Raw genomic sequence first — 19,831 nt, 5'->3', positions numbered from 1 at the left:
GAAATGTTCAGTACTTTTTAAAACAGCAGTAAAAAACAGAGTGGATCATCCATATATTAGCCATTACAAAAATAACCTTTTTATTTGCTGGTTCATCAGTGTCCACTGATTATATGAACTGGTCATATAGTTTTCAAACTGTGATGACAGTGTTATTGGTGGATGCCAAGGCTGACCACTAGAAATAGCCATTTTGCTTCAAGTCTCCCAGAGAATAAACTCACTGTCTAAAAAACAGATTTTTCAGAGATTCCACCAATGCTAATTCCTAAGTCAATCAAAACAAAGATATCTAGCCTATTACTTTTTCTGTATTATACCAGCATTCCTAGAAAGATAGAGAGCAGAGGAGTCAATGAGTCAAGGAATCAATTTTGTGAAACAGAAAGAAGAGAGAACAACAGAGATCTCTGATGCCAGTTTTTTGCTTTAAAAATACAACCTACCTTCCTAAAGAACATTTTGCTGACTTTCAAAATAAAGGTCAGAGTAAATAATGTCTTTATTTTTCTACCAAACTTCACAATCACTATCAATCGATTGATGCCTTAGTTTTGTTTCCCAAAAATCAAAGTGAAAAAAATGCCTTGAGTGGAAATCAAAAGTCTTTGAGATATAGCAGAAAGCTTGCTATGCAATATTAGTACCCAAAGGCAGCTCCCAATTCTTTGCAATAGCAGCACAGTTTCACCTTAATTTTTTTAAAAAACTGAGTCTTAGGATTTAAATCATAGCAAATTTTGCTATGCAAATAAAATAGTAATGGATTGAAGTTGGTAATTTATGTCCTGGTTTCATACCTGAAAATTTCATGGTGCTTGAGGCAGTAGTAAGCTAGTATTTCTTCAGAAGGCCAGATACCTATACAAAAACAAGAACAAAGTAATATTTTAAGACATATTTTTATATCTCCATAAGTTAATCTTATATTGGATTTTTAAACATAGTTCAGAACACAAAAGGTCAAAGAACATTTCCCACCTCAAGTAGGATGGCTTGATGGAAGGGATGAAAAAAAATCAAGATGATGACTATTATGTCATGATCAAAGCCCCACCCATTTTCACCATGTACTATGTATATGTATTGCATGTTAAAAGGGGATGTGGCTTCCATCATGCAACTGGCTCTCACATCAAGTATCAATATTTCTTTTAATAACAGCCAGGATGGGCAATTTTGTTAATTCTTTAGTGTTACTGAGTGTTGCTCTATTTTAATCCTGAATTCTGTTTTTACTAAAATGATTTTTAAAATTTTATATTTTATTTCACTCGAGACTTCTCCCCGCTTTATACTATCAGCATGTAGGTATATAATGGATTGAGATACGAATAATTCACTATTATAGAAGAGTTTTACTGAAGAATGCACTACCTTATATCAAGAAAAGACCAGGAAAAAGTATTTTGATATCATACCATCCATCCTTCTTTACCAGAGCATTATAATTATACAGTTCTGTACACAGTATATTATTTTTATATAGTCCACATGTATAATTCTTTAATCATTTTTAGGATTTCCTAATTCATATTTGCACATAAATCAAGGAGAAAGAATCGATGGAAATAGACAACTACAGTACATCTACAAAATAAAAAATGCACTAAGTAGAATAATAGAAATGTTCTAATATAACCTTAAAAATGAAAGATAACTTAAAAAAAATAAATAAATTTATAACTCCAAAACCCTAGGCAAAGAGGTGAGGTGGGTGTTATTGGATAGTGAGAAGTCACCCGAACATAGAGCACTGAGTACCAGGCAGAAACGTCCAGGCACCATGACAATGGGAGGGTTATGGGATTGATTTCCCGATTGATCTGGGGAGGGTTGGCATGACAGAGGGGCTATGATAAACTAGTATAAGCCCTTATCCCCCATCCCCAGTCCCATGTTTCCCATTTGGGAGAGAGTAAACAGCAACACCGCCAGTAAACCCAGCCCCACAAAGCATTCCACCAAAATCCAAACTGAATTCAGATCTTAGATCCAGAAATCACCTCCAACTGAAGCTTTGGAAGGGAAAGATGAAACACATGAGTTATCACTGATGAATAATAAATAGTTTATTATTTATTTATTTATTTATTTATTTATTTATTTATTTATTTATTTATTTATTTATTTATTTATTTATTTTATTAAACTTATATACCGCCCTTCTCCCGTAGGACTCAGGGCGGTTCACAAGGTTTTTTAAAATAATGCAACAAGTTACAAAAATTAAAAACAATTAAAATAATTACACTAACCTTGAAATAAAAACCCAATTACAATTAAAAATACAATTAAAACCCCAGTTAATACTCTCAGTCTAGGCCAGAAAGCTCGAAGAGCCAGGTCTTCAGGTCCCGGCGGAATGAGCGAAGGTCAGGGGTAGTCCTAAGCTCTACAGGCAGCTGGTTCCAAAGGGCCGGCACACCCACAGAGAAGGCCCTCCCCCTGGGTATTGTCCACCGGCAATCTTTTACTGGCTGTACCCTGAGGAGACCCTCCCTGTGGGAGCGCACAGGACAAAGGGAGCTTGATGCCGGCAGCAGGTGTTCCCTCAAATATCCCGGACCCAAGCCATTTAGGGCTTTATAGGTCATCACCAGTTGCTTTAGTGTCCATAGACTCCAGTGCAATGTGTAAAAGACAAGATTGCTATTGTCTCCTTTGGTATAACTTGGGTCTGCTGCAGGGATCTAGCTCGGTCCTCCCACAAGGCCACTAGTCAATTGCCATTCAGCATGCAACCCTCTGAGACACCAAGGTGGGCAAGTCTCAGTTCCAAAATGCTAAGAGAGCTAATCATTGCCTTATTAGTTTGGCTCTGTAGAAATCCCATGTTTTCTGACTTTAACTCAGTTTCTTTGTGTCTCCTGGAAGAGCATGCAGGATGCGATTGCTGTATTACTGACTGGAAAGGTTTCTTCTACAAACTTCTAAAATCCAAACTTAGGAGGGAGAGGAAGAAAAAGACACATGAAAAATACCTCTTTATTTCTCTTTCACACATTTCTTGGGAGTTTCTCCTCTCCATCTTCTTCCAGTGACATGGCATGACAACGTTTGATCATTGTTATATTCTCTAACACAGATATTATTTAAATACTGAAATATGCGAAAAGCAGTTGTGCATCAAAATCAAACCAAACTACTGCAAATTGCAGAGCTTCAAAGGTATCATATCTTATTAGATCAGTCAAGCTTGCAACAGTAGAAAAGTTGGTCTCTTGTATTTCAAAAAATATTTTGTGGATTATACTTTAACTTTTACAGTTAAATCCCACTTAAGTAATTGGCTAATTTAGAACCATATGGCACTCATTTCAAACTGAATATATTTAAATCAACATTTATGCCAAATTTATTTATTTTATTTTTATTTATTATATTTTTATACCGCCCTTCTCCTGAAGGACTCAGGGCGGTGTACAGGGCAATAAATACAAAAACAGGATACAAAAGTTAAAAACGATTAAATAAATGCCCAAGGTTAAAACAATAAATTAAGACGTATTAGAACCCCAACCCTAACCCATCAGACCAGGTCAGATTGCTCAAATAGATACGTTTTTAGATCGCACCGGAAGGAGCGAAGGTCGGGGGCCATCCGGAGCTCAACCGGCAAGCAGTTCCATAGGTCTGGTGCGCCCACAGAGAACGCTCTCCCCCTGGGGGCCACCAATCGACATTCTTTGATCGGAGGCACCCTGAGGAGGCCCTCTCTGTGGGAGCGCACTGGACGGAGGGAAGTTGGCGCCGGCGGCAGGTGTTGCCGTAGGTAATCCGGACCCATGCCATGTAGGGCTTTGTAAGTCATTACTAACACCTTGAATCTCATCAAACACATAGCATAAAAAGTCCATTTATTAGCGTTTATTATTCATACATTTCTATCATGTTTTCAAGAAAAGTCTTAAGTGCCTGCATTTATCCCTTTTCAATTAAGCTAAATTTTACCTTGGTGAAACATATTGCATATTGCACCTTGTACTACAAATTTTGGATTATTCTCATTGTACATCAAGTCCATGTCATCCACTGATCTTAGTAACATACATTACCCTTTACTTGCATTTTACAGCCCCCCTTTTTAATGATACACATGGTTTACACACTTCCTTTTTCCTCTCAGGACTGTTGAAGAACATCAGACTGGGCTTTCGATGATTCTTGGGCAGTTTACTGAGTAGAGTTAATTAGGCTACCTATAAAAATACGATCAAAATAGCAGCAGATTTGAAGGGAAAACAAAATATTAGTAGAAGTGTCTCTGGAATCTAAAAAAAAAAAGCTGCACAGAGTGTTTATACAGCCTTCTGGGACACCTTCCCCGTCTCCTTCAAAAGGCTGTTCTACTTCCTCCTTTCCTTGGTCAATGAAACTAAGCTTGAGATCAATATTGTTTCTTCTTAGCCTTGTTCCTCATTCTCCTTTTGTCTCTTTATTAGTGCTAAATATAAAGTGCCTGAAGTGACAGACTTGCCTTAAAAACATCTTCCACTTCTTTGTAAGACATATATGTTAAATTATTTAATGACCAACATACAAGTTAAATAATTTAATATTAACACAAGCAGTTTTGCAAATGTTGCCCGTTTCTCCCACCTTGGCAATATTACATGGTTAGTGTATTGTGCAGAAAGGCAGCATGTACACAATGACAATAGTGCATCAAGAAGCTATTGTGCTGTCAAAAAATACCAGCAGAGGGAGAAATGCCTACATTTGCTGCCCCTGATACAATTCAGGTTAGTACTCAAGCCACATTAGTAGCTGTTGCTAATAACATTAGCAGGAAGATCATGGACAGGATCCTCTAAATCCCACCCAATTAAGTCAGGTACAAGCTATGTATACTGCTTCTTTCCATTATTCTCCAGGACTACAAGGTGCTATGTCAGTATTAATTCCAAAAGCTGGCAGGTAAAAAGAACAGTGGTCAGGGGTCCCTTATAAACAGGTTTCAAATATGGAAGTGCAGAATGTTACCCAGTAAAGCATTAAAGAAGCAGCAAGACTATCTTTGTTAATTTGAGTAAAAGGAAAAGCTTCTCTTGCTTGAACAGGTAAGTAATCCTCTTTGATGGCTTTCAAAATAGGGATAAGCTTAACAATTCATGTGGAGGAGTTTGCACTTTGACTTCTACTCTGTTGAACTGACCTATATTTTGTAATATGCAGGGTTGGAATATATCTTTATATCAAAAACCTATTCAAATGAGAAATGATCTCATTCATCTCAAACACTGAATGCAGACACAGTTTGTGTAAAGTATTATAAGCTTTCATTGAAATCCGGGGGAGGACTAATAAACCTTCCATTTCTTATTCAAATAAAAGATGTTTTAAAATACCCAACATTGTCCAAATTGTACCCAGTGGTTCTAATCCAGATGAATGTAGATCACGTCAATGTGCTTTGACAGAAGCCTGTGTGGTTGTCATACTCACTCAGTTGATTCTACTGCCATTAAATTGGAGTATGCAGCTGCAATAATCTCATAGTCTTCTGTTTATTCCTGCCTTTATTTCCTCCTTCTTCTGTGGTCTCCCTACTGTCATTTTCTGTACTGTAATCCACTTCAAAAGAGAACAGGCCCTCTCATTCTTTATAAAATGCCTGCACACAGATGACACTATATGAATAATGCTAATAGCTACTAAGAAATGAACTAGATACGTGAGAAACATTGGGCTCTTAATCAGAAACCTCTTATAACTGCAGGGGATAAGGAGCAATTGCCCAACAAACAGTCATTGAGAAGGGGCTTTATTTTTTCCTAATCTATTTTCCCTTGCAAAAGTGCATCCCAGGTAATTTTGATTTTTTTTTTTAACCCCATCCCCACTTGCCTCTGAAATCAAGAGGGAGACAAGCCTTACGAAAAGAAATTTGCAGGAAAGTTTGTAAGACGGATCAAGCAATATTCATTATAACCGCCATTCTCCTCTTTTGCATTGTTCTCTAATATTTCATTTGATTTCAGCAAACATGATGTTGGGTCTAAGCATTTGTTTACATGCTCAAAATTAAGGTTGGTTGATTAATTAACACCACAGCCATGACTTTTTCAGATTATATTAACAAGTCTACACAGTTTCACTGAAATTTAAGAAAAATTGTAAACATATCAGACATTGCAATAAACTTCCATTTTCCATTTATGTTTCTTATTTAGATTTCTTTATATGTGAAAAGCTTTCTGTAACACACAAATTCGTGTATAGCTTTCCTGTGCATTTGATATTTCCTCTCATTAATAAAATCACATTTCTATTTCTAAATGCAACTGTCATAACTAGATGTATTGTAAAAACTTCACATGGATATAAAAATAATCACACTTCCAATCAGAACACTGAAGAAAAAATGATACTGGGAGAAATGTTGACTATAAAATAAATTTGCAAAGATAACAAACAATACATTATTTATGTTCATGTCTTATAAAGTTAAGATTTATTTCAAAAAGGAATTGATATTTCAGGGAATGCTTAATAGCTCATTCAGGAAAAGGAAGGGGCCATTGCTAATTGGTCTATTATAACTATTGTGTCCTTTCTTAAAGTAAATTATAACTGAAAAGATTTTATTACATAATGGTTTTAGACATAGTACTCTCACAGTTCTCCATTTTGTCTCCTTCTCTAATCCTCTGATAAGCCCTTCTCTGCTGCAATGCCTCCTTGAATTACTACACTACCTGGACTGTGAAGTGTTTCCTTACACACCAATTGAAACAACCAGCAGCCAGAAATAAAAGGCCTATATCATATTTTTAAACACAGTTCAGAGAATGCCAAACTGGCCTCCAGGACAAAAGATTGTAAGCTGAGGTGCAATAGCAGAAATGGCCCTCTCTCTTGTCTTCATATAAATTGGATTTCTGTTACTGTTGGGATGTAAAGGAGAGCAGCAATGTTAGAATGGTCCTTAACAGCATGTAAATCCTTTTGAATTTTCAACCTTTCTGGATAAATATGATCTAAAACACAATCTGTTTTCCACGTAAGTTCCCCAACTAGACAAAGAGAACTCAGTTAAACAAATGAGACATTTGTTCATTGATTTATTGAGGAAAATGATCCAAAACTACATACAGTATTTGTGTGTGGCAAAAGTGAGTGCCAACCACTGTTCACCCTGTTTTGGGTTCTGGATCTAAAAGAGTTCATTGCAGTTATTTCCTTCTAGATGTACATAAGGTGTGTGTTACCATGACCATATTAGATCTTATTAGTAATGGAAGATGAGTTGCTTGAACTTAACAAGGAGATATTTTGGCTAAAGCTGCCATCTGAACCTCTGGATACAAAACTGAAATCAGGAACTCCACCAAATTATGGGCTTAATAATTTGAGGTGATTCAGTAAAGTACTGCAGGTTGTAGGTAATGTGGTGTATCATAGTAATATCACTTGAAAGGGAGGAAGTAGAAATGTGGGTTATGTTTATCTATTAAAAATAAATTCACTAAACCTAGTTGCTTAGGTATCAAATCATTCTGTGATTTCATGGACAAATAATATAATCATAATCATAATAGTAAAGTTGGAAGGGACCTTGGAGGTCATCTAGTCCAACCCCTTGCTCAGGCAGGAAACCCTATAACATTTCAGACAAATGGCTGTCCAGTCTCTTTTTAAAAACTTCCAGTGTTGGAGCATTCACAGCTTCTGGAGGCAGGTTGTTCCACTGGTTAATTGTTCTAACTGCCAGGAAGTTTCTCCTTAGTTCTAGGTTGCTTCTCTCCTTGGTTAGTTTCCATCCGTTGCTTCTTGTCCTGCCTTTGGGTGCTTTGGAGAATAGCTTGACTCCTCTTCTTTATGGCGGCCCCTGAGATATTGGAACACTGCTATCATGTCACCCCTAGTCCTTCTCTTCATTAAACTAGACATACCCAATTCCAGCAGCCGTTCCTTATATGTTTTAGCCTCCAGTCCCCTAATCTTCTTTGTTGCTCTTCTCTGTACTCTTTCCAGAGCAGGGGTCGCCAACATGAATGGGACAAAGAGCCACTCGGAACCAGTTCTTTCACAAAAGCAAAAAAATGGGAGCGATAAAAAGCACGTGTGCATGCACGTGCTCGTGCATGCACACAACAGAAAACTTAATTGAAGAGTGAAAAAGCAAAGATTGGGAACCGCTGCGCTTGCCATCTTTGGCAGCAGGAACAGTTGTGCGTCCAGGCAGCACCGCCAAGGGGATGATTAAGGAAAGCAAGGGCTTGCCGTCTTTGGCGGCTGTGGTGGTAGGAGCAGCGGTGTGTCTGGGCAGCACCTCCTGGTACTTGGAGGGGCAGGAGTTGCCGGCACATCACCCACGCCCGCTTGCCAAGTACTGCTTGCTGGGCACAGCGAGGGCACTAGGCCGCCCCAACAGCAGCCGCCGCCACCTTCCTGTTGCTGCTCCTGCTGCCACAGCCACCAAAGAGGGCAAGCCCTTCCTTTTCTTAATCATCCCCTCCCCTTCCAACTTTTCCAACGAAAAAGCTCCCCGCTACACCCTAAAAACAAGCTCCATGCCTAGGTTCTGGCGCTTCAATGCTTCCGAACAACCCCTCCCCCACTTCGCCCTACGCCAGCTACTTTCCATGCTAGGACGGCGAAGCCCGCCAGCTCCAGGGCTGGCCTTTCCAGGGAAAGCTGTGTGTGGTCGAACTGTTGGGCCAGACATCCCTCCCCGCCCCTTCAAGCGGGTGTAAGCTGGGGAAAGCTGATTAAACCTGGGACTTGACGGGAGACCGGACTCGTCACTCTGCCTTCTGGGCTGGGAGGGTGAGGACTCTGAGGAGAAGCTTCAGCCTGCGAAGCTCAGCCAAGGAAAGGCGTGGATGCAAAAAGAGCCCTTCGTCCCAGACCGTGCACCGCACTTGCCCAGCCGGCATCAGCTTACATATCTCTTGCGCCTCGGCTCCTGGCTCCGCCAGTCCCGCACAAACTCCCGGGCCAAGTGGGAACTGCATGGCACAGCCAACAACTTTCCCTGCCCCCGCTTCCATCCCTCCTGGCTTGTCTAGCCCAGCGTCCCCTTGGTGGCAGCGGGCGGGCACTTCTCGACTCCCTGTCCAGTTTACTTCGCGAGGAGGCAGCAGGTGGGACTGGTAGTGCTGTGCTTGCATGCTATTATGTCTGACTGCCAAGGGATCGCAGAATATGGGAACCCCCCCAGCGGGGAGCCACCACGATGTCCATCTTTGGTGGCTGTGGCGGCAGGAGCAGCGGTATGTCCAGGCAAAGTAAACAAAATTTTGGTGGCATCCCGGAGCTGGCCCAGCCTCAGCCATTGGGCCACGGTCTGCTCATCGGGCAGCCTGGCTTCCTTGCAGCACATCCCGCAGAGGAGGTCTGCTAAGGAGGCAGCGGTCTAGCGTAGTTTACCTCCTTCCTGTGTCTGTGTGTCGGACCCGAGCAGAACAGCTGGTAGAGGCGGCGGCAGTCCGGTATTTGCGTTTCTGTGTGTGTCGAGCCCCGTGGGCCCGACTCACACACAGGAGGGGGGGAAACGCCAGACCGCCACCTCCCTACCAGCCATTCCTTGCAGGTCACACACACACACACACACACACACACAGACACACACACAAACACAAATGGGGGGGAACTCCGGACTGCCACCTCCCTACCTGCCGTTCCCCATGGGTCCGACACACACAAACAAGAGGGGGAAAAATGCTGGACTCCCGCCTCCCTACCAGCCGTTCCCTGCGGGTCCAACACACACACACACACAAATGAAGGAGGGGGGAATGCCGGACTGCCGCCTCCCTACCAGCCGTTCCCTGTGGGTCTGACACACACAAACTCACACACACACAAACAAGAAGGGAAAAAATGCCAGACTGCCGCCTCCCTGCCAGCCATTCCCCACGGGTCCGACAAACACACACACACAAACAAGAGGGGGGAAAAATGCCGGACTGCCGCCTCCTTACCAGCCATTCTCCACGGGTCTGACACACACAAACAAGAGGGGGGAATGATGCCGGACTGCCGCCTCCCTACCAGCCATTTCCCGTGGGTCTGATAGAAACACACACACACACAAATGAGAGGGGGGGGGAAATGCCAGACTGCCGCCTCCCTATCAGCCGTTCCCTGTGGGTCTGACACACACAAACTCACACACACACAAACAAGAAGGGAAAAAATGCCAGACTGCCGCCTCCCTGCCAGCCATTCCCCACGGGTCCGACAAACACACACACACAAACAAGAGGGGGGAAAAATGCCGGACTGCCGCCTCCTTACCAGCCATTCTCCACGGGTCTGACACACACAAACAAGAGGGGGGAATGATGCCGGACTGCCGCCTCCCTACTAGCCTTTCCCCACGGGTCACACACACACACACACACACACACACACACACACACACACAGAGAGAGAGAGAGAGAGAGAGAGAGAGAGAGAGAGAGAGAGAGAGAGAGAGAGAGAAGGGGGAAAAGAAGGAGGGGGTTTGGCAGCACCCGAGACTCCATATGCTGCTCAGAAACACCACCACCACACCTGCACGCCCCATCTGACCGATCCACTCACCTTTCCAGCAGTCCTCCTGTCTCTTCCTCTGCTGCCGCCATGTGCAGTCCAAAGAAGAGGTTTGTGCGCAGTCCCACAAACAAAAGATCTTCAACCAATCAATTCAAACTTCACAAGTTTTTTTTCCATGAGAAGTTTGAATTGATTGGTTGAACTTTTTTAGTCCCACTTTTTTTTTTTTTGGACTGCACATGGCAGAGGACTGGGAGCCACAGGAGACGGCTGAAAGAGGCGCATGCAGCTCCGGAGCTGTGGGTTGCTTACTCGTGTTCCAGAGTCTCAACATCTTTTTTACATTGTGGTGACCAAAACTGGATGCAGTATTCCAAGTGTGGCCTTACCAAGGCATTGTAAAGTGGTATTAGTACTTCGCGTGATCTTGATTCTATCCCTCTGTTAATGCAGCCTAGCACTGTGTTGGCTTTTTTTGGCAGCTGCAGCACACTGCTGGCTCATATTTAAGTGATTGTCCACTAGGACTCCGAGATCCCTCTCACAGTTACTACTATTGAGCAAGGTACCCCCTATACTATACCTGTACATTTGGTTTTTAATGACTAAATGTAGAACCTTACTTTTTTCATTGAATTTCATTTTGTTAGATAGCGCCCAGTGTTCGAGTCTGTCCAGATCCTCCTGTATCTTAAGCCTGTCTTCTGGAGTGTTGGCTATTCCTGCCAGCTTGGTGTCGTCTGCAAATTTGATGAGTTCCCCATCTATCCCTTTGTCCAAATCATTGATGAAGATGTTAAAGACCACTGGGCCCAGAACAGAACCCTGGGGCACCCCACTACACACTTCCTTCCATGTAGATGCGGTTCCATTGAGGACCACATGCTGAGTACGGCCGGTCAGCCAGCTACAAATCCATCTGGTGGTGCTGTCTAACCCACATGTTTCTATCTTATCAAGTAGTAGGTTGTGATCTACTTTATCAAATGCCTTACTGAAGTCCAAGTAAATTATATCCACAACATTCCTCTGGTCCACTAATTTTGTCACTTGGTCAAAGAATGCAATAAGATTTGTCTTGCATGATCTGTTTTTGACAAACCCATGTTGGCTTTTAGTAATGATTTTGTTTGCCGCTAGATGCTCGCTGATTCGTTGTTTGATTATCTTTTCCAGAATGTTCCCAGTTATTGAGGTCAGGCTGATAGGTCTGTAATTTCCAGGATCCATTTTTTTCCTTTTTTGAAGATGGGAACTACATCAGCTCTTTTCCAATCCTCTGGTAGTTCCCCAGTGCTCCAGGATCTTTGAAAAAGATAGTTCAGTGGTTCTGAGACCACATCCACCAGTTCCTTGAGAACCTTGGGGTGTAATCCATCTGGTCCTGGTGATTTGAACTTGTCTAGGCTGGACAGGTGCTCACTTACCATTTTCTTGCCTGTCTTAACTTGTGTTTTTATTCTGTTTTTATGGCACTATTTTTGATAGGTTGGTCTGTTTTTCCCCTCTGTGTAAAGACAGATGCAAAAAACGAGTTAAAGAGTTCTGCTTTCTCCCTCTTGCTTGTCACCTTCTTGCCACTTTCACCCACTAATGAACCAATCATTTCCTTCAGTTTTTTCTTGTTTTTTACATGTTGAAAGAAGCTTTTTTGTTATTTTTGACTTTGGAAGCATTAGTTCATTTTGAGCCTTAGCTTTCCTCACTTCATCTTTGCAGGCTCGGGCTATTTGCTGATATTCTGACTTAGTTATGTGCCCCTCTTTCCACTTTCTATACTTGTCCTTTTTATCTTTCAATTTATCAGAGTGTTCTTTATGCAGCCATGCTGGTTCCTTTTGAGAGCTGTTACTTTTCCTCTTTATTGGTATTGTGCTAGACTGGGCTTTTATTATCTCGGTTTTTAAAATTTCCCAAGCTTCTTGAGTTGTTTTCCCCTTGAGGATTCTCATCCATGGAATCCTTCCCAAGCTCTCTCTAAGTTTATTGAAATTAGCTCTCTTAAAGTCCAAGACTCTAGCTTGACTGTATTCTATTGCTTGTGCTCCCATAATGTTGAATTCCAATATTGCATGATCACTTCCTCCCAATGTTCCTGTGGCTTCAACGCCTTATATCACTTCATCTCTGTTAGTGAGAATTAAATCCAAAATGGCTAATCCCCTAGTTCCCTTCTCTACCTTTTGGGTGACAAAGTTGTCAGGTAGGTTTGTCAGGAACCTGTTTGATCTTCCACTTGGTGCAGAGTTTGTCTCCCAGTTGATGTCAGGGTAATTAAAGTCCCTCATTACTATTGTGATGTGCTTCCTACATACCTTAGGTAGCTGACTAGCAAAAAGTTCATCTATTTCCACTGTTTGGTTGCGTGGCCTATAATATACACCTATGGCAATGTCAATTTTTCTCCCTTTTATATTGACCCAAATGCATTCAAGTTTACAGTTTTCATCATTGTTGTGTTCTATTTCTGTAAAGATGTAGTTATTTCTTATATAGAGAGCAAGTCCACCTCTTTTATTTGGTCTGTTTCTTTTGAATAATTTAAATCCCTCTAGCTGTGTGTTCCATTTGTGGGTTTCATCCCACCATGTTTCTGTAATGGCAACAATATCATATCTGCCCTCATTAACCTGAATTTCTAGTTCACCCTGTTTATTACTCATACTCTGTGCATTGGTGTAATACTCTGTGCATTGGTATCATCTTGACCTGTCTCTAATAATAATCTGTAGCTATTCATTGATCCTACTCGTCTACATTATCAATTGGCTTTCTCTTTTTCTATTTATCTCAGTTGGCCAATAACAGTTATTTTTCTACTTTATTATCCATCTACATTGCATATTTAAGATATGTGGGTATCTATTTGCCAGTCATCTCAATATGTTAATTTTTATTTGGTCCAGTTCTTCTTGCTGTCTATTGATCTTTCTTGAAACAATCTTATCCTTCATTATCTTGTCTAAGTTTGTCATTGCATTCCTCTCTAACGTTAATCTCCTTTACCTTTCCCACACACTATCCATCTTGTGTCCAAGGAACAAAACTGCCAAGAAATAAAACTATTTGCCATTTCTATTTTGCCATCGGCTGTAACTGCACTAAGCTTTCTATTTGATACTACTATGATCTTCTAAATATTTATATTACCCAAGATTTTTCACTTTCCATTTTTACGTTCACAATGAGCTATTCTAAGTATTCTTGTCTTTGATTAGGAAGTTATTTTGTCCAAATATCTCAAATTATTAGTGGTTTAGACTCCTCTTTCAGCTGTCATCTTTTTCACTCCTGCCATTCTTATATTGAGTTAAATTAATATGGGACAATAACATGTTTGTCTCAGTCTCCTGTCTTTTGCCACTGCATAAGTAAGAAGCACATTAGCTTACATAAACTCAATATTCAAGAGATATCCATTAGTTTTAGGCAGAACATTTATTGGGTTGTATTGTAGCTGATCACAGTTAGAATGTCATTTTAGTGTTATGATTTCATACCCTGAATAGCATGTAATGTAATTTACAGTGGCCCATTCTGTTTTATTTAAGTTTATTTATATCTAAAACAGCTGCTTTGACCATCTGAAGTTTTCTTCTGTTCTCACTTCTCTTCCTTCCACTTTTAAGTCACTGAAATAATTTGATTCTAAGCATCTTACAATCAGTGCCATACAAGTATACAGCAATATACTGGATTAGAAAGGATTAACATAACAAACTGTCATCTATAATCAACATAATTATGATAATAAAATTTCCCCTTAGTTCTTAACTCTTGAAATGGCTGCAGGAAATGCATGTTTATCAGATTTGGTCTCTGGAGATATACAATCTGATTCACATGTAGAATGGACTTGCATATTTAACAAATTCATATTTAATACCTGATAGTTATTAAAGGAAGTCTGAATATATAGTAACACTATCCAGACTGATATTCAATCCCTCATTTTTCATGTTCTCATCAATGTCATCATATTTTAAGAGAATATGCTGAGTGAGGGAAAGAATACAATGAATCAGTTAATGGAAGATTCCATTACAGGTATATCAAATAAATTGACTCTGTGTGTCATGCAAACATTCTGGCAGAAAGGGGATCATCAATGAGATCCTGGCTTAATGAACTCACTAATAATAGAGAGTTGGAAAGTTTCTATCTCAGTTCTAAACATTCTGTACTCTAACCCCTAATTCTCTGCATTAAAATTCATTAAAGGAAATCTATATGAATTTTGTATTCTGCAGTTAAGGTTGCTATTATCTTTCATGGGGGTTTTTAGATGAATTTTTGATTGTTTATTTAAAAGATTTCTTTATTTACCCTAAGAATCCTGCCTACCACAATGAAAAATGGTGGACAGTTCTTCAATGCTAACTTTGCTACAGTTTTTAAGCTAAATTATAGAAATGGGCTTTAAGACTTTAATCTCTGCAATGAAGTATTTTGCTAATACATTTCTTTGGAAAGACTTCAAATGTATCTAACTAAGGTGAACTTCATCCTGTCATGTGGTTGCATACACATATACATGCGGTAGTAAGGATGGAAGGCAATTTCTAGAGTTGACAAATTTTTATTGCAACTTGTTCCTAATTTGGTTGATCTGATGAGCTCTTTCATTCATTTTCTCAAGAAGGGAATCCCCTTTAAATGGGATTCAGGGAGCCAACAAGACTTACTTCTGATTAAAAGCATACATCTCTCAACCTACCACCTAGATCCAACATGCTTTTTTGTGGAGTTGGTTAATACTCCATTTCACCTTAAACACTCCCTTTTTCAGTTCATTTCAGTTTGATAACATTTGTGTGTAGATAGATAGATAGATAGATAGATAGATAGATAGATAGATAGATAGACATAGACATAGACATAGAAATAGACATAGACATAGACATAGACATAGATATAGATATAGATATAGATCTTTGGTCATTCGGGCTTTTTCCCACGTAAAATTGGAGGTATCAGGGTAACGTTTCGACGAAATCTCATCCGTCATCCTCAGGCTAGTCACTTCAGCTTCCTTCTTCTGGGAGAAGGAAGCTGAAGTGACCAGCCTGAGGATGACAGATGAGATTTCGTCGAAACGTTGCCCTGATACGTCCAATTTTACGTGGGGAAAAACCCGAATGACCAAAGATCTACATACAAACACCCACGAAAACCTCAGAAAACATATATACATACATACATATATACACACACACACACATATATATAGAGAGAGATCCTGTGGCTCAAGAGGTAAAAACAACTGCCTAATGTGCAATCAGCCCAGGTTCGAATCTCAGAAGGGTATGGCTGACTGATGAAAACTAATAAGTTTGAAATGCATATCAGTCTCCCTTAATTCTTTGTTAGTAATTTACATAAATATATGAGCTGTCACCGCTGTGACTACTGCCTGTTCGATGGCCTTCAAGATAGGCTGAAACAGGAAATAAAGATTTGTCCCATGTTTGGGGCCTAGGAAGGTAATCTAAATAGTTAACAAGTATTTGACATATATATATATATATATATATATATATATATATATATATATATATATATATATATATACACATATACATATACATATACATATACATATACATATACATATACATATACATATACATATACATATATATATATATATATATATATATATATATATATATATATATATATATATCAGTGACGCGGTGGCTCAGTGGGTTAGGACGCTGAGCTTGTCGATCAGAAAGTCGGCAGTTTGGCTGGTCGAATCCCGAGTGCCGCGTAACAGAGTGAGCGCCTGTTACTCGTCCCAGCTTCTGCCCACCTAGCAGTTCGAAAGCACATAAAAATGCAAGTAGAAAAATAGGGACCACTACAGTGGGAAGGTAACAGCGTTCCGTGCGCCTTTGGCGTCTAGTCATGCCGGCCACATGACCACGCAGACGTCCTCAGACAAGCGCTGGCTCTTCGGCTTTGAAACGAAGATGAGCCCCTAGAGTCGGAAACGACTAGCACGCATGTGCGGGGGAACCTTTACCTTTACCTTATATATATATATATATATATATATATATATATATATATATATATATATATATATATATATACATACACGTTAAGAATTTGTCAAGGCTTTTTGAATATATATATGCTGCTCAAAAAAATAAAGGGGATACCTACATTGAACATATATCTTGTATTCAACTATTCTCTTTTGATCCTATAACACTCCACATACACCCTTGCAACTCTACCTTCAGTGGGTAGGGAGGATGCATTTGAGGTGAAACCTGTTTTGGGCTCCCAGTGCAGAAGGCATAATCTGGAATATTTAATGCACAGTAAGAGCTATTCCAACACAGCAAGATCCTGGAAAGCACCCAAGAATGTTCACACCCTATCTTCTTTAGTAATTCCTTTTCTCATTTCTTCTATAAACCACACCACCTAACTGGTCACACATTCACAAAGAGTTCTATATCTGTCAGCAGTTTGGAAGACTGGGAACACGTAGCCAACCATTTCAGCTGAAGGAAGAAATACTGACGATTCAAACCTTAGGACCAGCATATATTAAAGGCAGAAATCCTAGGTGTTGTAGATTGAGAACTAATTCTAGCTATGGCTTCTTAATTGTATGCAATAAAATTGATAATTTATACTCAAATTAGCTTTGGAATGCAGATCAGGGAAACTGTCTAATCAATGTACTAGTTTGACATAACACATAGTTCCCCCCCTCCCCCGATCATAGTGGAAAAGAAACTTATAATAAGATCAATGAGAGAATTTCCACTTAACAATAAGAATACTTGCAAATATAATAAGAAAAAGCAAAGAAGGCAATTATACAGAATTATGTACATGTTTCCACATTTTTGTCATAATTTATACAGCCCCCTTTCCATTCCTCAGTCTAAAACTGAAATTACACACACACACAGAGAGGGGGGGGGGCTAATCTTCAGTTTGGCCAATATGACTTTGAATACTTTATTACTCATGCAAAAATTGGACAAAAAGAATGTTTTTCAATCTGCAAATTTCTTTTGCAGCATTAATTTAGGGAGGCTGTGGAGGTCCAAAAGAAATGCAGTGCTAAGTAAAAAAAAATGTAGATATTCTGAAATCTGAACTATATGGCAGGGATGCCAAATCACGGAAGCTACTTGTAAGGTTGTTTTTGCTTTCTGTGTGTCAACTGAATGAATTATTTCATTTTCTTTAGCCAGCTTTCAAATAATCATTAAAAATTAAACAACGCTGGAACAAGCTTTTTGTGATTATAGACTTTACTCTTCAGCAAAAAGCTGGATCTATAAATTTACGTACCATTGTAGATGTAAATTACAAAATTTTATATTCAACTATATTAAAACATCTATTCCAAAAAATGATTACCAGTTGTGAAAAGCAGACAGGCTTATCACTTGCTGTCAGTTGTTCATGTCTAGTTAAGCAATAATGTGCTAAAACTGCTCTTTTGTTTTGTGGAAGAATTTTGGCAATAGAAGAAATGAACACTCGTTTAATAAAAACTGAAGCTGCTTTTTGCTTTGATGGAGGAAGCAGCTGCCTGTTTTCATTTGCTGCAGAGCAGCAAAATCCATCAATATAATAAGCAGCTTAGATGCAGCCATCCACAGCATCTGTAAGCATATAGGGCTATTCGCTCAAAACCAATCCTTGGTTTAATTTTAACTAAGATGTGTCTGACATATTTGAAAAATGCATTAAAATAAGGTTTTGGATATGCTGGCAATTTCTCTTTAAATACTTTTCACAGATTAGTCTGAAGACGTGTGTGTGTGTGTGTGTGTGTGTGTGTGTGTGTGTAACAATCTGCAATAAAAATCTAAAAATGCAAATATAGCCATTAAAAACTTGTCTGTTAGTTTATGTTCTTTGCCCTCTCTTCTAAGTACCATAGAGGCAGGCTACCAATGTAGAGGTACACTGAAAAGCATAATAGGGAAACTAGTGATCATTTATACACTATATTCCAATTAACTATTGTGATTATCTTAGTTATAATTCCCAATATATTTGTAATTCATTTTCATTGAAAATTTGAGCTGGTAAATTTTTAAGGGAAAAGAATTGCCTGAATTTTTTTTAGTACAAAAAGAAAACAAAAACCCTATGAATTAAAATTTAGAGACGTTGATATCTTCTATTGTCTATCACCATAAATTTCATGGAGAATTGTGGTACTGTACACTTCTATTAAAATTCCGAGATTATTATTTTGCTCTTACACAGCATTCTAAGATCTTTCTAAGCTGAGCTTTTAGATGAATTGCACATTAACAGAGAAATCAGATAATTCTTAATCCTCCTTTTTTTCCAGATCCAATAATGGATAAGGAAGCATCTTAACACGGTCAAGTAGCAATCTGCCTAGCTAGAACAGTAGTATACCTGAATTTAAAATTAGCTATCATTTGAAGTTTTCCCTCCCCTATAATATTTTATTTAAAGGAGAACACATTACTTAAGCCAGCAACATAGCTGCAGTGAAAGTTTTTCCATTTAAGCATGCAATCATGAAGTCTATACCTGTATATTCAATTCTATGCAGAACGAGAAACAAATATTTTTAAAATATTTCCAAGAAATATTTGTGGTGCTTTCAATTAAGCAAATATGTTTATAATAAACACTTAATTTTATTAATATAATTCTGGGCCGTGTAATATTTTAACTGTATTTTATCAGTCACAAATAACACTGTATGTGACTATATTTTTCTTTAACATGATGCAAAGACTGCTTTCTATTCTGTTCAATTTAGATCAGAGCTACATTCTCAAAATATTTATCTGTTTCCTACATTGATGCTCTCCTTCCTACTTTAGTAGGCATAAACCTGGACTTCAAAGATCATTGACAATAACATCTCTTGTCTTTTCTTCCAAAAGTTTCAAAGTTTATGGTGTTATGGATATAGCAGTTTTTATATCAATTGTACATGCGAAAAATAGAAAGGAGTAATTATTGATGGACTTGAATTATAATTATTCCTCTGTCATATCTATGATCCATGCCTCTAGAGAAAACACATTTCATGATGTCTCCAAAGTGCTTTTTCAAAAGACAACTGGACTGTTTTTTCCTTGAGGAAAAAGAACAAAACATTTTGTTTCTCATTCAAGAAACTTCATCAGATGTGGGGGGGGGGGGAAAACCACACAGTCCAGTTGCTTTTTGAAAAAGAACTTTTGAGAAAACTATGACCTGGATGACTGAGAATCTCCACAGACATTTCATGATGCAAAAGGTCTTGTCAGCAGAAATGTACTGAGCATCTAAAATCCAGATTCTTTTCTTTCTCATGAATTCTGAACATAAC

At 39.1% G+C, this 19,831-nt stretch overlaps 1 protein-coding gene across 1 annotated transcript in view; it reads right to left on the bottom strand.

Moving 5' to 3' along the window:
- The window catches only part of CAMKMT (calmodulin-lysine N-methyltransferase), a 279,828-nt gene that overhangs the window by 63,327 nt on the left and 196,670 nt on the right, over positions 1-19,831 (bottom strand). The window contains exon 4 of the mRNA XM_081315306.1: positions 801-861. Coding sequence (XP_081171432.1) covers positions 801-861 — 61 coding nt within the window. The remainder of the gene's footprint in view (positions 1-800; positions 862-19,831) is intronic.

This window comes from Vipera berus (genome assembly GCF_964194415.1).
Source record: "Vipera berus genome assembly, chromosome: 1".
Classification (NCBI taxonomy): domain Eukaryota; kingdom Metazoa; phylum Chordata; class Lepidosauria; order Squamata; family Viperidae; genus Vipera; species Vipera berus.
Note: the sequence above shows the minus strand (reverse complement) of the source record. Positions and strands in the feature narration are given on the sequence as shown.